The sequence below is a fragment of the Anomalospiza imberbis genome, chromosome 1 (assembly GCF_031753505.1).
Source record: "Anomalospiza imberbis isolate Cuckoo-Finch-1a 21T00152 chromosome 1, ASM3175350v1, whole genome shotgun sequence".
Taxonomy (NCBI): Eukaryota; Metazoa; Chordata; class Aves; order Passeriformes; family Viduidae; genus Anomalospiza; species Anomalospiza imberbis.
Genome location: NC_089681.1, coordinates 146,908,819 through 146,929,427, shown reverse-complemented (window position 1 = coordinate 146,929,427; position 20,609 = coordinate 146,908,819). Strand labels below are relative to the sequence as shown.

The 20,609-nt window shown below is 41.8% G+C and overlaps 1 protein-coding gene across 15 annotated transcripts in view; it reads left to right on the top strand.

Annotated features, from left to right (window-relative positions):
- The window catches only part of SCN5A (sodium voltage-gated channel alpha subunit 5), a 210,881-nt gene that overhangs the window by 122,492 nt on the left and 67,780 nt on the right, over window positions 1-20,609 (top strand). For all 15 annotated transcript variants that reach the window (XR_010994034.1, XM_068175239.1, XM_068175279.1 and 12 more), the window contains one exon: window positions 17,228-17,695. Coding sequence is in view for 14 of the 15 variants with exons in the window: in XM_068175239.1 (XP_068031340.1) it covers window positions 17,228-17,695 (468 nt within the window). In the remaining variant the exon portion in view is untranslated. The remainder of the gene's footprint in view (window positions 1-17,227; window positions 17,696-20,609) is intronic.

Below are 20,609 nucleotides of genomic sequence, written 5' to 3'. Positions count from 1 at the left end.
GAGAACACTAAGGTAGAAAGCACCACCAGTTTCTGGGGTATCACACTATCCTGTAGGCAGGATTGCATAACCATTATTGAATTAATGCATGATGCATGGAATTATGAAATACAAAGTGTAAGGTCATGCACTCAGCCCTGTTTAAATATTTATGTTATAATCCAGTAGCTTACCAACAGAAAATGTTTGAGAGTATATGTATCAGTCACTGTGAACATCTACATCTGAAATTATTACATGGAGGCACCTTTATAGTCAGATCTGGTTAATGGAGTCTGTGAAGTCCTAAAATATCTTACTACCCAAAAAATCTAAATATATCAGACTAAATAGCCCCTAAAACTATCTATTTCTGTCCCTGCCATCCTAGGAGGCAAACAGCTGTAGAAATCCCCATGTGACTTAATATGTTGGCCCAAGAGGACCTTCTGGTCCTGTGTTTTCCTATGGTAATTTCAGTGCCTGGCAGCAGAGCTACTCAGCAGGGTTTGGATGAGATTTGAAGTGACCACTTCGGTTAAACTCAGTGGAAACTTTTCTCTGAAAAAGTCAAATGTGCCTGAAACCTGTCTTTCTATTCTGCTTCCGCATCTCAGGAAGTCTTTATGGATGTTTTTTTCTGTTGTAATTTGGCTCATGAGACAGGCAGAAATATGGAAATGTCACATTCTTGGGTGGAAGAGGTTTGTGCCTGCCTATATGCCTTTCCTACAATTACATGTTGGAAAGGATTCTTGAAGAGCTGTTCTGGGAAAGTCCCACTAAACCTCCATCAGATTAGAATCAGTGGATTTTCAAACTGGTCAGGCACCAACAGAACCTCATTACAAGTCATTCACCACCATTTCTCTCTTGAACAGACAAAGTCTGTTGATAAAATGAGTTACCAGAGCTGTTCTGACAGACATACAGTTCTGCAGCCAGGCAAGAAAGAAAAATCAAGTTACAGGGTTTTGACCAGCCTGGTCTAGTGGAAGGTTCTGTGCCATGGCAGAGAGGTTGAAAATAAGTGATTTTTAAGGTCCCTTCCAGCCCAAAGCAGGAGATGATTCTATGAATGGGAGCAATGCAGAATTCCTTAGTGTTTCCACTTCATCCTGTTCTTTTACAAGAGTCTCCTTCCTGACCATGAGAACATTGTTCTGAGCACCACCAATGCAACCTGGATGGGAATAATGGCCTAGAAGGAGGAGAAAGGCAAGAAACATGAAGGGTCATTTAGCATGGGTCCTGGCCTGACAGATGTGCAAGAGAAAGATTTGGGATTGGGAGGATTGTTTGGGTGGGGAAGAGAAATGACTACAGCTTTATGTGAAGCCAGATCTATGAGAAGAAATTCACAGCAATTCCCTGCCCTGAACCACTTTCCTAAATAACAGAGCCTAAGCAATATAAGGTGTCACTGGGTCTCATGTGTCTATCTAATACTTTTTTTTTTTTTTCTGCTTTGTTTGCTAAAGTTGCCTTTAGTTCAATATTTAGGGTCAAGAAAACAGACAAAAAACTACAAAAGAGGCAGCTGTAATGTGTAGTGTGTAAATGTGTGAGACAGGGCCTTCAGCATGGGGGGTTTGCTTCTTTATAAACCCTTTTCCAGAATTAATTACTGACTGCCACTAATTGAGCACCATGATCTCTAATTGAGGAACATAAGAGTGAGTCTATGTGGCCACCTGTGAAGGAGAACTGGTAGCCCACCCTGTGGGAATCCATCAGCTGGCTGGCTGTGTGGGAGCTGCACAGGTCTATCCCAGCTGGAATATTGTGGTCAGGGCAGAGTATGAAGAAGTTTAATAACACAGATTGAGATGTTCTTCTGCATTTGCCTTCAGTGCCAGAAAATACCCCTGAGCACATTTAATTTATTAGTGTAGGAGTATCCATAAAGTCTTGTCTCACTCAATGCTGATGCTTCTCCATCACTGCAAATTTCTCAGCAAATCACGTCTGGGCTTGAAAGAGGCTTATGGTAATGTCAGATTTTCTCTTTGTTTAAATGAAATGGGTACAGAGAACGATCATTATCCCTTGTGGTAAAACCAGAAGTAATAGCAAAATAGCATCTTACAGGCCTGGGTAAAACTGGATTACAATTTTACATTTCAAGAGCTCAGACAACCAAAGCATATTAGGATGGTCAAAGGTGGTCCTCAGATGGAGATTTGTATTTCTGCCTGACATGATAGGGCTGTCACTAAGGGAAGATACATCAAAACCCCAACACTTTTAAAAGACAGGAAGCACTAAACCAGGGAATTTCAAGACTATAAAACTTTTTAAAGGGTGATGAAGGGCTGTTTTACCCCAAAAAGTACAAGACCTCTTTAATTCAGACTACCTTTGTCAATAAAGGAATACAAATGGAACTCTGATGACATATGATAGCACTTTTCCAGCTATCTCCTTATTTTCTTTTCAAATTATATACAAATATAGAATACCAAAGCCCCATTTTTGTGGGTTTTACTGTCTGTCCCTAGAGAAATGCTTAACTCAAGGGTTAAAGCAAGACTTTGTGCCCTAAATCAAGTAATTATTTTTGGATTTTATGACAAACATGACTTACTCATGGGGGCTACTGAAGACATCCACTGTGTGAATAAAGGTTAATCTCCTTGGAGGAAAATGTAGTATTTGTATTGCATCTAATTATTAACACAAATGAAGTGGAATTTTAAAATATTCTGTGCCTTCTAATTGCAAATCTAACTAGGTTAGATCTGCTTGCTGGAAATTAAAGCAGGTTTGGGAAGAAGGTATGACAGCCCAAATTACAACATTTAGGGTTTAGATTTTTAATTTTCGAATCACAGTAGAGGTCTGCAGTGTCCTCAAGCTTTACATGTTGTACTTCTGCCTCTAAGCACATACTCTCCTTGGGATCCATTGGTTCCACTTCTTGCACAATGGAAGGAAGAGAGGATAAGATGCAACTACGTGAAACCTGTGGAAAAACAGCTTTTTGCAAGGAGCAGGGAAGCCATAGGAGATTTGAAGAGAGTTCAGGTTGTCCCAGGTCTCACATGAACACTCCCTTCCCTCCCCTCTCTCTGCACCCCAATGCTCATGTCCTGGATGATGCTGTTCACCTTATCTGCTCTTTCAGCAGCTCCCAACATTCTGGAAATATGCATTTGTGTTTTGGTTACATCAGCTGAGAGGGCCAGCAGATAAACAGGCAGGAATAGGCATGTCAGGAACAGTCATCGTCAGGACAGACAAAATCTGCAACGCGGCGAGTGAAGGGCACGTGGGACACCGGGGAGGAGCGGGATTGATCAGAAAGCTGCAGGAGCCATAATGAGAGCTGGGAAATACTGGCAACAAGGGCTGGAGAGTTTGAGGGTCCAGAAGAAGCCAGGGAGCCCAAGGGATCATTAGCGAGAAGTGGAAGTGTCATTTGAGTCTGTCTCATCAGCTTGGGCACTTATGTAAGGGAGGCGAGTTTCCTTTCCTGAGTCACATGTGGCTCTGCAGGAGAGCAGCCCAGAATCCATCAATAAGCTCAGCTGGGAATACAAAGAAAGTGGTGTCAGAACAACTGTCAGCATGTCACTGCTGTCCTTCTTGATTCTACTCATCTGTTTTCACGGCTGGCAGCGGGAATATTTGGTGTGATGCTGCAGAGCTCAAACCTCCAAGGGAGGCAGCTAAACCCCAGCTCATTCCCAGCTTCTCCCTTCATCATTTCCATGCCAGCTACCTGAACACTCCATGCGTCCCAAAGCAATTTTAGCTATTTGTATTCCCCATTATCCATCCTTTCTTGAGAAGTGCTTGGGAAGAGGAGCACTCAGGTAGTTGCTGCTTTTGGGCAAGCATCTGGCTATATCTGCTTAAGTATTAAACATCCTCAGGGTTAAGGAAATGTCCACCAGAAACAGATGGCATCATCTGATGCTTCAAAAAAATAAATCATGACACCAGCCATCAATCAGTCCAGTTGCCTCTGATGGCTTCTAGTAGAGATGGAAAGCCTCTATCCTCTTGTGGGTTACTTTAAATACAAAGCTTTTGCCTGACACTCCAGGCTTTAAAAGCTATGTGATTTATCAGTACCCTCAAAAATAACTATAATTTATTTTATTGGGTAGATATATCCCACCCCCATGTGTAACACCAGATGCTGGTGCTAAAAAGTCTGGGGAAATTAACATCACTGTATTTATGATGAGCCATCAAAGACTGCTAGGTTTCAAAAATGCCATTCTATGGTAGATTGAGTGGAGTCTATTCAAATCTGGAAGGTTTAGGTCTGCTTCCCCCAAGATATGTGAGGGAAATGCACCTGAAAATAGATGGGAGGAGTGACTACTTTCAAAACCTGCTTCTAAAAAGTAATCTGCTTATTTCTGTCACTTCAGATTTATGACAGTCTGTATCTGCTACAGGCTCAGTTGCTTCTTCTGAAGAGTTGAGTCTTGGCACTTGGTGACTAAATCTGAGCTTCAATCTTGTGTTAGGGGACAAGTGTATTTTCAAGGTATTATATGGTGTTCTTGTTGAATACATGCTAAAATCTGCCAATTTTTTTCCCTGCAATATTCATCCACAGAAAGGTAGATATTTGAAAATACAGCTAGCTCAAATCCCCATAGAAGTTGGCATACAGAAGAGGAGTGAGCTTTTGCTTCTGATGAAGCTCAAAGGAGGCTGAAAACAAAAAGAGGACTAAGTTTTGTTTTTTTAATTTATTTGTGACATAAGGAATTCCCAAAGCAATAATCCAAAGCAGATTCATTAGTGGACTTCAACAGATTTTGGCATTTGGTGCAGATTTTCATTGGTAGAATTATAAATATTACTTCTTGATCTATAAATTAGTCACTGGGATATATCAGAGAAAAATAAAATCTGTTAACAATGCTAGTGCCCTTCCTTAGGCATGTATATAAGGGAATACAAAACTATCTTCCATTAACATTTATGGGTATGAGGTGTCTTGGAAATATGAAGGAGGAAGAATGGTAATACATAAATCCAATTGACCCAACCCCTTGGAAACCATCCTCGTGCCTTTTGTTCTAATTTTGTTTCCAAATCAAAGATATTTCTCTAAAAATACTGTTTAAGCATTGACTCCATTATATGAACTACTGACAAGATGAAATATTTTTAATGAGATACACCATATGTATGTTTTATGTTCTCATAGATACTTTACTTGTGAAGATTCTAGTGGATTCTTTGCTGAGATTTGGTTGTATTCCAGGAGGTTGAAGGGGAACTAAGTTATTATTTGGAAAACTGCAGCCCTGTTGATGTAGTAGGCATCAGTAAAAACCTGCCCACTTTTTGTACTACAAGTGTCCTTGATTAATAGTGTGAGTAGGGGTTTGTCAGTGGTTAAGTTCTTGCTATTAACTGGGTAGTTATTAAAATCTAGATGGCACTGAGTCAAATTTAATTGGGCAAGAGTGTGCAAAGGTAGGTACAACTAAATGTGTCTCTTTTTATTAATGTCACAGTGCAAGTTGTCTGGATGTCATGGAAAGGGTAATGACAACAGAATTATTCTTAACATGTGCTGAGGGAAAGGCAAGGTTTTAATGCTAAAATAGACCAGGTGGTACAAAATTAATACATTATTCACCACTCCTAAGCATCTTATACCTTTTTTTAAAAAAAAAACCTGTTACAAATTTTATTTTTCTTCACCAAAAATAAGCAGTGAGCTGTTCATTCTAGCAGTTGCCTCCAGAAATATCTTGTTAAAAAGAATATGTGAAACAACCAGTGAGTCATGACAGACTTAACCTTCTTAGCAGGTGTATGATATTTAAGAGACACTGGAATTTATCTTTTCCATGTACAATGCACATTCATATCTGGATTTCTCCACCCAGCACCCATATGGTCTGTGGCTTCCCAAGGAAAAATGCTGAATAATGCATTTGGAAAATTAATGTAGTAGATCAAATACCAATTTCCTGCCTTTTGAGGTCTTATTGAACAGTGAGAAATTCCTGCAAAGGGGTCCTGCCTTTGGTCTCCTGCTACCATTCCACATTTCTTCATCTTTCTGAAATTCCACTCATCTGTGTCTTACTGTGTTAAACTTCTCTAAATTCAATAAACCCACTGACCCATACTTACTGAGAAGAATCTCCAACAGATACAGATTTATTCTATCAATTTTATATTGCTGCAAACAATACGAGGGAAAGGAGAACCAAACCTATTGATTTTTCATCTCTCTTATAATTTTTGTTTCTTTGCTACTATTTCAGTCCCTTTTGTTCTATTTCCTCGACTCCAGATTCATGTGTTAATTTTTTTCCCCTGTTTTATTTGGGTCATCCTTAGCCAGAATCTTGTTTAAATTAGTTGTAAGTGAATATGAACCAAATCTGCCATTCCTTTAATTATCTTCTACCTAAAATGTATTTTCTTCCATTTTGGTCAGTTCTGGCCTTCATTGTCCTAGAATCAAAGAGTGGTTTATGTCGGAAGATCAAAGATCATCTCATTCCAGCTCCCCTGCCATGGCAGGGACACCAGATTGCTCCAAGGCCCTTCCAACCTGGCCTTGAATTCTTCCAGAGATGGAACAGTCACAACTTCTCTGGGAGACCTCTTACAGCGCTTCACCACCCTCACAGTGTAAAATTTCTTTCTTATATCTAATCTAAATCTCTCCTTTTTCAGTTTAAAGCCATTATCCCTTGTCTTATCACTCCATGCCCTTGTCCCAAGTCCCTCTCCAGCTCTCTTGTAACCCCTTTAGGCACTGGAAGGTGCTCTAAGGTCTTCCCAGGACCTTCTCTTCTCAGGCTGAAGTCCCTTAACTCTCTCATCCTATCTCCAAAGGAGATGTGATTATAATTCATTTTTTCACACTGCCTCACATCTCTGCTGCAATCTTCCTCATCTCACCCTTAGAGCAAACCTCCTCCTGGTTCCACATTGCTTTGGGTTTCTGCTTTCCATGACATCTTCTCTGAGCTCCATCTCACTGAGTGTCTTGACTTCACCCTTCCCAATACACATGCAAGCTCCAAGACACTGAAGCCATTTGAAATTCTTGTAATTAATTCAATGCAAAAGGGGTTTTATGTTTTGACCAAGCTTTGCCATCTGTAGGTCATAGTCATATTTTCTCTTGAAAAGGGTACATGCCAAGTGACCTTAGCATTTGGATTGAAATATACCTGACGTTTTCCATGCTGAATTTTCATGGAAAGTTCCAAAATCTTTGGGGATGGAAGGTTTTCAAGCAGCTCTGTTTGCAGTTCATGCCCTTTTTCCTCTGTTTGCAGCCTCCTCCCCAACACAAGTTTCCTTCTCTTTCTGGCCCCCCTCATGCAGACTCACTCATTAAAAATGCACAACTAAGAGCACTCTCTTGCTCCTTGTGTTGCAAACTCTTTTGTACAGGTGTTTCTTCCAGGAAGAATTCCATGTCCCTTCTCCCCTCCTGTAGTTCTCGTGTCCCCACATTTGGATGTTGTTCCATCCTGTTTCTGGAGATTCAGCAAGTGCAAAGTGCCTGATGAGGGATCTCTGTTTGAAAACACGGGCAGGTGGATTCCTCTAGAAACTGAGGCATGAAAACAAACATTATGAGTGTCCCTCCTCTGTCTTGGTTAGCACATTCCCTGGCCACCCCATCCCATTCAGGGAACATTCAGGATGCATTCAGGGAACAGCCCTGGCTGGGGAGAGCAGGCACAAATCCATCCTGTCTGGGGGAAGAGAAGTCAGCTGCTTGCCCTCAGGGATGGGGAACAGGCCTTGGCTGGTCTTTGTTTGCTACTGAGGTGCAATTTTTAGGTCATAAAATGGCCAAGGTGCCTGGCTCTCAGTTCCTGATTTCTCTCTAGCACACTGGCAGTGAGAATAAACCCATAGAAATGTTCTTTAGGACAACTGACACCATCGAATTTCTCCTTTGCTTACCCATCTTGCACTAAAAGTTTTTAGTAACCCCAGCTGCTAGACAGACACCCAAGATACAATTAATAAGTGAAACGATTTTCAAATTTCCACATCAGCAAAATGCCTTTGTGTTTTCTGATATAAGAAGGAAGTCAGAAGTTAAGTTATTTTGCCTGGAAAGAAGAGTTTGTTTTGATCATGTGGTGGAGCACAGATTTGGATTGAAGGATGCTGGTAGCCAATCCTCCTTGGAGTGTTTTTCTTATGTTTCTAGTAAATTTTCTCTGAAAAGCACAGCTCAGATCCAGCTTTATCCTGTAGGATAAGGACATCCTTCCCTTCCTGCCCATGGACATCTTGCTGGGAATTTAGGAAGCATTAAGAAATGTGCAGAATTAGCCACAGCTGAGCCAGAGACCCAAGGGGATGAGCTGACCATTGAAGACACTGTGGGATCCAGGAGCAGGTGCTGGCAGATGAATTGGGTCACTTTTTAGGACAGCAGTGAGGTGTGTGTGTGTGTCAGCACCTCCCACCTTGCAGGGCATGGCTTTCATTTTAGAGATGTAGCTGGCTCCACTGCTGCTAAACCCTCCCATTTCTTTATTGAAATGTGGGGGTTTGTCCCACTTCTGAGTCATGGGGCTTCTCCAACAGAGGTCTGTGAAAGCCACAAGCCCAGCCGTGTGCTGTGAAGGCAGGAGATTTCATACTGTGCAAAATTACTGGTAGAAATCTATTTTGGAGCTTTTCTGAAAGAAGGCCTCCTGGCTGGCAGGCAGCTCTGTCACTTTGTTCTGCCCTTCCAGGAATCTGCACTGCCAAAATGCACAAAAATCAGAGCCTCCTTACACCTCCCAACTTCACTGTAGAGGTATCCTTTTCACGTTTCACTTAATAGGAAAGTGTGATTCTGTGATGGAACCCAAATTATAATATTAAACCTGGGAAATGGATTAGAAAGTAAGATTTTTAAAGGAAACTGTGTTGTCCCTGAAATAAAAATAAAAAAAAAAGGGGGGGGGAAGATAATATTAATTATTTCTTGACTTTCAGACTTAATTTTTGAGTCTCTGGGCCTACCCTCATGCTGATTTTTCTTTGTTGTAATATATAGGCCACAGGAAGCCATTACTTACTGCTTTTCTTACTGGTTAAAATTACTTACTGATTTTCTTTCCATTTTACTCTGTTTCCATGTGGGGTTTTTTATCCTTTTGGCTCTCTGTGCCTTACCTTTCCCCAGCTGTTTTCTGCCATGTGTGAATGAGAATTACCTCTTTCTCTTGATCTCCAGTCCTGACTGGCCAAGGGACACGATGACTAAGGGCAAAACTTAGCACAGTCCATGGTCACGACTGGGTGTCCCCCTCTCTGTGGAGGTGTAGGATTTGAATTGTGAAAGGATGACTCCAGGGATCCCACTCTGCCTGGACTGGGCAGTGTCCTCCACGTGAACCCCCTAGGGTTAGGTTTGGTGTGGTCTTCAGGTAAAAAACTGCAGAGCTTAAGCATCCAAAATTAGAGGTTTTTTTTTTTTTCCTATTAGTCATTGTATAATTGGTAGAGCAGCTGTTATTGGCATGCAGCCAGTGAAAATATTCCAGGGGTAATGCAGGTGCTTCTCACTGATCATCGCTCCTTGTGGGGAGCAGCAATAGTAAAGACTCCCCAGGCTGTGCAGTCTGTCTTGCCCTCTGATTGTCCTGACATCCTCCTCAGCAGGACAGCCAAACACTTTTGTTGACTTAGTAGAAGGGTAATTGTCTCTTGGTTTGCAAACAATAAACTTTCCATAGTTTCCCTGATATTTCTGGGGTATGTTGAGCCTTTAACTTCACAAACACAGCAGGTTTTGCTGGGAGAAGTTTTCAACTGGACTTGTCTCACAGCACATTTTGTCTGTCTAGACAGTGGTTTGAGAAGTCCACAGCAGCTCTGATGGAGCCCTTGCTACTCTGGTGAATTAATGTTGTTTTGCTATCTGATGAAAAACCTGCAGGAACATGTTTGTTTTAATGCCATGGCTCCAGTAGTGGGAAGAATTTATCTGACTCCACTCACCATCTCTTCCTCCTCACATATAACATTTGGAGATGTGGAATTTCAGATCAGAAAACACTTGGTTTCCAAAGACTCATCTTCAAATACTTCTAAGGAACATACTTAGGAAAAAAATAACATTGAAAGTCATCAGCTACAAAAGAAATCTAAATTCAATAATTCTTGACCAGATTTGGAGTGGTACAATCTGTCTGCACAGTTATATGCACGTAGGTGAATAACAAAAGAAAAAGTCTTGGCAAAATGAGGCAACCACCAGGTTGTGGTGAGAGGTGTCACGGGTTGCCTCAGATTTATGTTTCCAGAACTGTGTTTCAAGTGACAAGGACACAGGCACCTCTCTCTTCCAGCTTGTGGGGTGCTGCAGGACCTGGGGATGAGGAGAGGCAGAGGCTAGGTGGGTCCCTCCTGTGCAAAGCGACGAGAACAGGACTGAGGAATCTGCCCCATTAATTACAGGTACCCCTTTCAACTCTGAAGTGAGAAATTGGGTGATCATTCCCCACCCCATCAAACACAGGTGAGCACAGCTGCCATCCAGCATCCCTTGCCCTGCACTGCTCAGAGACAAACAGCTGCACCAGACACACCAAAACTGTGGGGAAACATAAAGTTCAATACCTGAAGAGAAGAATAGGCAGTAAAACCCCCAGCTTTATTGTAAATACCACAAAAACATTCAGGGTAGGGGGAACACCCTCAACTCACCCCGTTCCTAGAGTCTGCCTGAAGATGGCTGAAGCTGTATTAGTCTCCCTACTTATTCTTCATAGGCCAGAGGAAAAATTAAACCTTGTTCTCTCCTTTTTCTGGTAAATTGAAATCATTCACATGAAATCTCTGAAATTACAGCCACTTTTTGCATATGAAATAATTATTCTTACCATATAACTTACATTTTTTCTTTCCTAAGGAGAACATCCACTCTCATTACCATCATGCAGTAGTTCAGAGATTTACTTAGGAAATAGACTGTATTTGCTGCATAGTTCTTATTAAAATTAATTTTCTTATATTTAAACAGACAAACCAGTTATTTCTCCTAAGAGACTAATACAGAGTTGATGAGAAAAAATTCCTGTTGGAAGAATTGGTATTACAGGGGTACTACAGTGCCCCACAACCTGCAGCTGCTGTCCTGTTTGTGGGTTCAAACACTTTCTACGTGGGAACTTGTGTGGCTGCAAGGCAAGAAATTCATATCTCCATTTCCATGTGCTTTCCTAGCTGGTCTTGGGCAAGAAAAATGAAGGAGATCGATGGTGCTCCAACCTGTGCTCTCCCTCACTTGCCCCAGGCCGCAGGGACCTCTTGCCAGTCTTGTGGCATCATGATCATTTTGACAGTGAGAAACTAAGTTATCAGAAGAATGGGATTATGAGATTGACTGCAGGATAAAGAGAAACTGGGCTGGGAGGATATAAGCTTCTTAGCCAAGCACAAATAGCTGAAAGAATGGGAAAGGGAATATAGAAAATAACTGATCATGTAAATTGCTTTTTGCAGGAATACTCTCTCTTAGTAGACTTTGCCCTGGGATGAAAATGTACAAAGGATTGGAAAATACACTTCCAAGGAAAGAAACAATGCTCCAGAGAGACTGACTACATTACTGACCTATCACTGCAGATCTCTAACTTAGATCTAACACTTACTCAGTGCAATGAAAGCCCCTTTCCTAACAGTTTTTCTTTGCAGCTTAGTGGATTTTGCTACACTAAACAAAATATAATAATTGGCAACTATTTTGTTAGGCTTGCTAGAAGGTCTCCAAAGAACAAACTGCATCTCTCCCATCTGTGCTAGCCAAAGAACAGTGCAGATGTCCACTGCCATCCATGAACAGGAAGGAAGAAAATCAGATATTTTCACTAGTCAGAGAGTGCCTGAAGAGATTCTTGCTGGTCTGTGTCTACCAGGCACTGCAGGTGTATGGGCCCTGGTTTATCCACAATAAAAACGTATTAAATGAGTAGCTGGTGATCCTGGCAGGTATTTCACATGCACTGTCTGGCCTTTCCTATGCAGCTGAGTGACAGAAGTGACAATGAGCTGCCACAGGGTTACAGTTTGGATTAATGACTTGCTTTTTGCATGGTAGATTTCACTGATGGGGTTATTTTCTGCTCTAGACCCTGTTGTTACAGCAAACCCTGCTTGGCTGGCTTCTAGGAGATTTCTCTTCCCCAGGGAAGCAAGGTGTCAAATCCCTTCCTCTCCTCCTGGGTGACAGCAGTGAGGGTCCAGGGCAGTGAGTGCAGTGCTGAGTTAATTCACAGCAGCTCAGGAGGCCTGCACACTGTTTGACTGAATGACAGATGGAAGGTTAAATACATAAAGATTTATATTGCTCCACTTTTGCCAAATCAAGGTAAACAAAAAAAGGTGGAAGGGAAAGGAAGAAGTAGTCTCATGCTTTTGTTCCAAAAGTATTCTAACTTCAGCAGCAGTGTTTGCAGATATATCTTCAAACAGGATTTGATGAGAAGGTGTCATCTGAATAGAAATTGTCTGATTTTGCCGTGTGTTGACACAAAAGAAGCTGAGATATTCAGACTGCAGCCTATCTCAGCAGCATATGTGTCTCTCTGCCTAGAGCTTTTTGGGGAGGATGGGTGCTTCCAGTAACGTGTTTCCCCCCCCATAGATGGGGAGCTTGGAATCAGCCTCACAGCTCCAGGCCCCTGTGATTTTCACTTTTCACTCCGTGCTGCCAGCACAGAATTGGTGCAGCACTCTGCACAGTGCCTGGCTTGTTGCCCTGTGCTGCTGCTCGGGGTGGGGCTGGAACACCCTGAGCTCCCCTCTGCCCTGGGGAAGGCTGTCTGATTGTAAAGGCTGGTCACCACTGTCCTGGAGTGTGATTGTCACCAAGATGGGCTGCCTGGGCACCTGCTGGGTGTGACAATGGACAACATTTTAGTCATATGATTTCATTTTAGATAGGCCTGCAGGCAGCTAGACTTGATGATTCTATGGGTCCTTCCAACTTGAGATACTCTGTGATTCTGTGTGGCTTATTTGAGCTGCATCTACCTTTAATCCAGCTCTGAGATACAAAATCCAGGCTTGCTTAGTCTTGGGTGGCCACTGCTCAGCTCCTCAGCATCCCCTGGGATGCCAGACTGTCTCCATTGTCTACAGACATCCTGGGAAAACTCCAGCCTAAGCACCTCAGGGAGGCACCTGACATAAGGCTGGATTAATCTGATCATTTGTGCCTTATACTGGCACAACCAGAGACACGAGCTTTGGAAAAGGCATTAAAAATGAGAAGGTTAACGAAAGCATGCCGGATTGTCATTAGGCTAAAAGCTTAATATAATTATACTAAAAGAATTTGGGGTTCTTTGAGTGCATCTGTCATTTGATTCCCAACCTCAAAGACCAAAAAAGTGACCTGCTTTCACAGTCTGGCTGCTCAGTGTCACTGGAAAGCAGATTTCTTTTTAAGGGGATCCATATGGACATACAAATCTGCCACTGCTTTTGGAAACTGAGGTAATCTTTAGTTTGCTTTTGCTTAAACTGAAAGCACTGTGTTAGCAGCTAGAAGAACTGGGTATTATTAGTAACCTTTTACAGGAAATGTGGGGTGTCATGGGTTAGGTATATATTTTTTTCTGGAAAATGCAGTGTTCAGTGAAATGTGGGAATAAGTAAACATAAAGTGCTTACTCAGCAGTTCATTCTGTTTGATTGCTCAGCAATGCAACTTTGAGGTTACCTGCTCATGAAGGAAGCAGGGAATGATATTTGAGATTTATTTTTGGCTAAAATCATAAAGTGCAAATAGGTCTTTGTGCAAAATGTCAGCTGCATTTCTGGGAAGAAAATTTAATTGAAGATTGCTTTAATAATCCATGGTAAATAACAACACTAAGGATGCTACCACCTATTACATGTGCCTGCAGGTGCATCTAGACAAACATATCTAATGTATATATGTAGCTTGATGTCTGAAATGAATACAGAAAAGTGAATCAAGGTGTTTCAAACCTTTAGTGAGTTAATGAAGTACAGGGTGAAATTCAGCTTCAGATAACGAAATTCCTGTGCACACAAGGAGATATTCATGTATGGAGATGTCTGAGCTATCACTACTCTGCAGAGGTTTAGGGCTTGACTCAGTTTTGCCTGAGGACCACTGGGAGTACTGAAAGGTATCCATCCTGGCCTCCAGCTGACCCAGATCTCCCAGAACAGCGTGTCCTTCTGGGCAATTGCCTGAGGATGACTTGGGCATGGAAGAGTCAGCTGGCACTAGACATTGGCAGATGGACATAGCCCTGGTATGGTCACCTGTGCTTGGTCAGTCTCTGTTGTCCACAAGATGAATTTCTGATTGAAATGAGGCTTAGATGCACCATTAGACCCTCAGGGTTTGGTGTCTGAGGCTGGAGGCAGCCGCCATCCTTGATGAGCAATTCAGTCCCCTAAATCTGGCCAGTCTGTCTCCTCCTGCACCACACTGGGATGCCCTGGTTGGATGGCAGCTGGAGCTTTGGGAGGACACAGAGCTCCTGTTGGTCAGGTGCAGATATCTCAGATAGCCTCCAACATCACCAGACACCTCTGTTAAGGTAGTTGAATTGTACCTATAGAGTCCAGAAGATTTTTATTCTGAATTCCTGTATCCCATCCTTTCCTCCAGCTGTTCCCTCTTATATACACACATGCTTATTTTCAGGACACTTGTGGTTATCTCTGAGACCTCATCCTGCTGTCAAACTGGGTTGAAAGTGGCTAAAGGGGACCCATCAGTGCCTCCTTCCCTGATGGGCTCCCACCTGCTTGGCTGCACATCCACTGCTCCGGTTTCACACAGCATCACTTGCAGTACCTGCGAGTGGAGTGTGAAAGGAAAAACTGATTCCCACCAGGCCACCACAGTGACGAGGAGACCCACACAAGCTGTCAGTGTGGTGGACCAGCTAAGAAACAATTAGCTTTAATCTCACTTTACTTTAGAGCAGGGCAGTGCTCGGGGCAGTGATGGTTTATTCAGTGGTTCATAATGGACGGGGGCATCTGCTGTGCCACCAACTGCATTTGTTTTCAATCACAGTGATTGCAAAGGGTACTTTACAAAACAGCTCTGACAGGGCACTTCAAATGCAGTGTCATCAGAGTGATTAGGACCAGGTTTTCAGAATTCTATCCCATATATTCTAAATATTTGAAATAAGAGGGAACAGGGTAAGGGGATGATAGCAAAAGATTGTGGCTCTTTGGTAAGGTAAGGCCCAGTTAAATAGAGGTACTTTTTATGCTGTTTATGTTGGTCTAGCAGGTGTTATCAACTTAAAGTGCTATCAGAAAGAGAGAAGTCAGGAGGCTTACAGGTATTTTTGGTAGCATTAAGAGATCACAGAGAAAATACCTGCGCAAAGTCCATTTTATTGCTGTAAATGGCAGGAGTGCTGCAGCACTGACCTCTCCTTAACAGTACCCAGAGCTGTCACCCACCCACTTGCTACAGGCAGCAGTTGAGTTGATACCAGGCAATTTGGGATTGCTTTGTTTTGGGGTAAATATATTTTAGCAGATATTGGTTTGAGTCACCTTTGCCCTATTCCTGTCATCCCAAGCATCCACCTCCAGTGTGAACTTTTTGCCCTGATAAATCCAGCACAAAAGGAGTAATTTATTTCTTCTCAGACCATAAGCAGATGTAATGTTCAATCTACAGCAACAGGTGACCAGGTTGTGAGACATATTACTGGGGATGGCCTTTGAGAAGAAGCTGGTTTTATTTATTTGATAGAATGGTATTTATTTGGGGCAGGTATTATTATACCTTTAATAAATGGTATTTATTAAAGGGTTTAAAAACAGGTTTAAAGCATCAAATATATCACTTAAATTCCTAGTTGTGTCTAATCTTGCCACTCACTGCCAGCAAAAGTAGAGAGTTCTGAAGTGACAAGAACAAGAGGAAGGTAACACACAATCTCAAGTTCAGTTTGGATCTTTTCATAGACCTGTGAAAATCTTCAAATAGTTTTTTTGTTTTGTTTTTTTTTGTTTTGTTTTTTTTTTCCTGACTAGTAACAGCATTTTCAGGACCAAGCCTGCTTTGGGAGTGAGTCTTGCTCAGATTTGGCCACAGTAATCTGGTTGTGATGGCTTGTTTTAGCCTGGAGGGAGAAGTTTTTGAAGCTATATGACCTCAGAGGTGTTTATTCACAGTCACAACAGATTTCCTTCATGGCCCAGAGGATATTTAAAACAAGACTGTCTGTGAAAATGCATACAAATATTTAGAAATGTTTCCAAATGTACAGTGTGGTTGAAGTGCCTTGCCTATGTACATTATTGTCATAGAATCATAAAAGAATTTGGGTTGGAAGGGACCTTTAAAGGGCACCAGTCCAAACTCCTGCAGTAAGCAGGGACATTTTTAACTAGATCAGGTTGTTCAGAGCCCCATCCAACCTGACTTTGAATTCTTCCAGTGATGGGAACCTGTACCTCACCGTCCTCATCTTCAAAAATTTCTTCCCTAAATCTAGTCTGAGACTCCCCTCTTTTACTTTAAGCCGTTTCCCCTTGTCCTATTACAACAATCCTACAAGAAAGTTTGTCCCCATTTTTACTATAGACCCTGTTTAAGCACTGAAAGGCCATAGAGAGGTCTTCCCAGAGTTTTTTGGGGTTTTTTTTTATTCTGTTTCTGAGCTTTACATTTTATTTTCCGTATTTTGGGGTGTTGGGGGTGGAGAGGGAGGAAGGGAATGTCAGTGTGTGTTATTGTCCATGCTAAACTTTTGCACCTGAGGTCAGTGTGTCTGAAAATACCTGCAGACTCCTTTTCCTGCTGAAACCACCTGTAATTAGAGGGATTTCCATGACAGGATTACGGTGCCACAAATGAGATGAAACTCAGACCCTCCTGTTTCAAGGACCAAATATGTCATAGTTGAGATGGTCACAATACAAAGCAACACATTTTCAGAAGGCTTCAGACTTGTTTTTATTATAGCATGCATGCTTTTTACACATTCTTTTGATACAAAACTCATACGTTTACACTTTACTCATTGGTCACAAAAGACAAAGTGCTTATTGGAATAGGCGATTGCAGGTTTCTCTTATTTATCCTCCTTTTTTTCTTGGTTTCTATGTCAACGACCTTGGTAGAAAATTCTTTCAGGGCTAAACATGGATCCTCTTATCAAACTTCTCTCTGGCTCACAGAAGTCACTGTAAAACCTCTTCCACACAAACACATGGCCCCCAGATTTAAAGTTCACTGATTTCCTTTTAACCTCACTCCTTTCAGGTGCTCAACCTGTTCCTTGCCTTGCTGCTGAGCTCCTTCAGTGCCGACAACCTCTCGGCCCCGGACGAGGACGGGGAGATGAACAACCTGCAGCTCGCTTTCGCCCGCATCAACAGGGGCCTGCACTATGCCAAAAAAGCCGCCTGGAACTTCTGCTGCCACGTCCTCCGGCACCCCAAGACCACAGCTGAGAAGAAGGCCATGATGAAACTCGCTGCCCAGAACCCAGGAGCCCTCAACAACTGTGTGAACAGCCACACCGCGGCCGAGCTCGGCAAAGACGTGGAGAACCACAAGGAGAACCGTGCTGAGGATGGAGTGACTAAAAACGGAGAGAAACACCCAGCAATTACAGATGATGATTTTATGACCAATCCTGACCTGTCCATTTGTGTTCCTATTGCTGTGGGTGAGTCGGACATCGAGGAGGAGGATGAGGAGCAGAGCACCTTTACAGAAATGGAGCAGGTAAGCAAGTAAAATATTTGCTAATTTCAGCTTATTAAATGCCCTTTGTTCCCACCCTTGGTCTGGATCCATGGCTAGTGATGCAAATGTCTTATGGCCTAATCCTGCCTTTGATATGCTGCTAACTTCAGAAGGAGTTACAGATGCATATCCAAGAGCAAAATTCAGTTTCCAACAAGAGAAATTTCCTTTCTTTGTATTCTTTGTGTTTGTCTAGATTAATTCTTCTAACCAGAGCAACTAAATCTTTTCTCACACAGCAGACTGGTTCTTTTCCCTTTCAGCTGAATCATGGGAATGCTACAGGACAAATCTTAGGTTAGGGAAGGATTTTTCTCAAAATGGGCACTGTCTTGGTTTGATTTGTGCAACAAGAATTGAGGGCCAGGTAATTATCTTTAAAATAGAATAAGACAGAGGATGATATGACAAGGCACCAGAAAAAGAGAGAAGGTGTGTTATCATTTGTATTCTGACAAGAGAAAGTTATTCGCCTCCTCTTTGATGTGACATGGCAGATTTTCAATTTTTTTTCAGAGCACTCAGTAGTAAAGGCTGGAAAATCCTGTGCAGTTTGAAGTGTTGTGTGAAATGAAAAAGAAACATCTTCAGGGAAATGCTTTTCTTTCCCTCCTTCTCCCCCTCTCCCTTTTCTACCAGCTTTATCTCTCAGCTCCACACACCATATCCAGTTAATGTTTTCCAGACCCTCCAGCCTTGATCCAGCACCTTCTGATGCTGGCTGAAACCAATGGAGTTCAGCAGGCACTGGATCAAAGCTCCTGCTTCAGACCCGGCAGTCAGGAGGGATCCTCGATCTCATGGTTCAGAGGAAGAAAGTTTGAAAACAAAGTAGTTGTTAGAGAGGGAAGGACTGTCGTAAAAAAGCTGCAAGGAAGGACTCTGTGTGTCAGGAGCTGGGCACAAATCAACTGCTTAAGGTTAATTTCTGCTGCTGTGTTGTGGAAATCTCTTCAGTGGCAGTGCATCACCAAAAAGTCTTTCACAGTGATCATCTCACTGGGGAGTGGAACAACAAGAGGTCAAAAAACTTAATCACAAGCTCCACTGTCCAAATAGAAACCTAGGTAACAAAAAGACAAGTCTGCAATTTTTGGTTAAGTCTTTTAGGGTGGATTTTTTGTGTCTGTTTAGGGACTATTTTATCGAAATGATCTGTGGATCAGTGTGGTAGTATGAATAACATCTAGTTTTCCTCTTTGATGTCCTTCTCTATTCCCTGGCTGTATTTGAACCAACAAGCAGAGAACATTAGAAAAGTAAAATACGAATGCAGTAGATGAAGAAAAGAATTGGAAAAAAAGAAGTTAACTTCATGAATTCAGATAAAGAGAGTTTAATAGGAAAGAAAAGAAAGATATTCTAATAATAGTGGAACTAGAATATGCAAAACAAGTGATGCTCAAGGCATTTGCTCACCACTTGTTGATCGATGCCCAGGCCGTTCCCAAGCAGTGGCCCCTGGCCAGCTTTCCCCCCAGTTTATATACTGAGCATTTATTGTCATTCTCAATCCAAAACATGGCCCTGTACCAGCTACTGGGAAGAAAAGTGACTTTATCCCAGCTTAAACCAGAACTGTTCCTTAGTATCAGGTGAGCTGTAAATATTGCCTAGTGTATATGTGAATAATAGTGTATAAATATGTTTAGTTATGGAATTCTGGGTTTGGTGATTTTTGTTTTTCTTTTTGGTCTTTAAAGATGCCCGCACTTTTCTGCTATGTCTGACAGATGGTAACAATCTCAAACAATCTCAGATTTTTCCCTTCACACTGAAAGCAAAAGTTTGTTGAAACTCAGCGCTCAAGTGTCCATGAGGTCTGGAAGTGTGTGCCTGTGCATGCTCAGGGGTGGGTGTTGCACCACTGTATCATCCCTCTCTCAAGATAAATAGTAACATTCACAATTGCAAGATAAGTCCCAGCATAGGGCATGGAGGCTTTGGGATTTTTATGTCTTAATGTGCTTTATAAGTGTAGAAATGCAGATTTCTCTCTAGCTGCACTCTGTGTGTAAATTAGTGGAAGAAACAAGTTATCATCATTTTATACTGTATATGTGGAATTAGAGCTTTAGTAAGATCTATTAGAGTCATGAGAGAAAGAGCTTATGTACAAAAAAAGGCATTTCACTGAAACAATATTATGAATAAAAGTTGATTTGAAAATATTAAGAAAACTCCTAATAGTTTCAATAATATTGAAACATCATCACATGTAATAGAAACATCAGGGTTTCAGAGTGAAACCAAATAGGGGAAAACAAAACCCAGTAGGAGAAGCAAACCAAGATTCTGCTTTCCCAATGTATCTTTTAATGAAATTCTCAACAAACATTAGAGGAACATTGTCGCATTACCATGAGATATTTGGATTGCAGTGAAATAATGTGGTTCACTGCTGGCATGTGCATTAAACAGAAGGCATGGAGTGGAGAAATGAATTAATTAGCTTTGTCATTAGTGCTTTCCAGGCTTGGACAAACAGCTGCTGCAGGTCACTGCTGTTCCCCTGTGCAGAGCCCTGATCAATGGTTTGCAGTTTTTATCTGCAGGTCTGAGGGGTCTTACTGCTGAAAAGGTCCAAACAAGCAGCAAGTTCATATATCCAGAAAGCAATTTTAACAAATTCCTGGAGGGGAAAATGTGTGTGTGCAAGGCTGTTCCAACTCAAAAACTCAAAATACATTGGCATAATAAATAAACAAAAATAGGAAGAAGCTTAACAGCAAAAATTATAATTGTGTGATGAGCTTTTCATTTGCTTTTCTGCAAAACCCTAATAAATTTGCACAGCTGTAAATATCTCCAAAAGGAGCAGAGCCATGAGAAAGCAGATGCCAACAAATTCAAAGATCTGTCATTTTTACTGGTGGCCATTCCAAAGATGTAT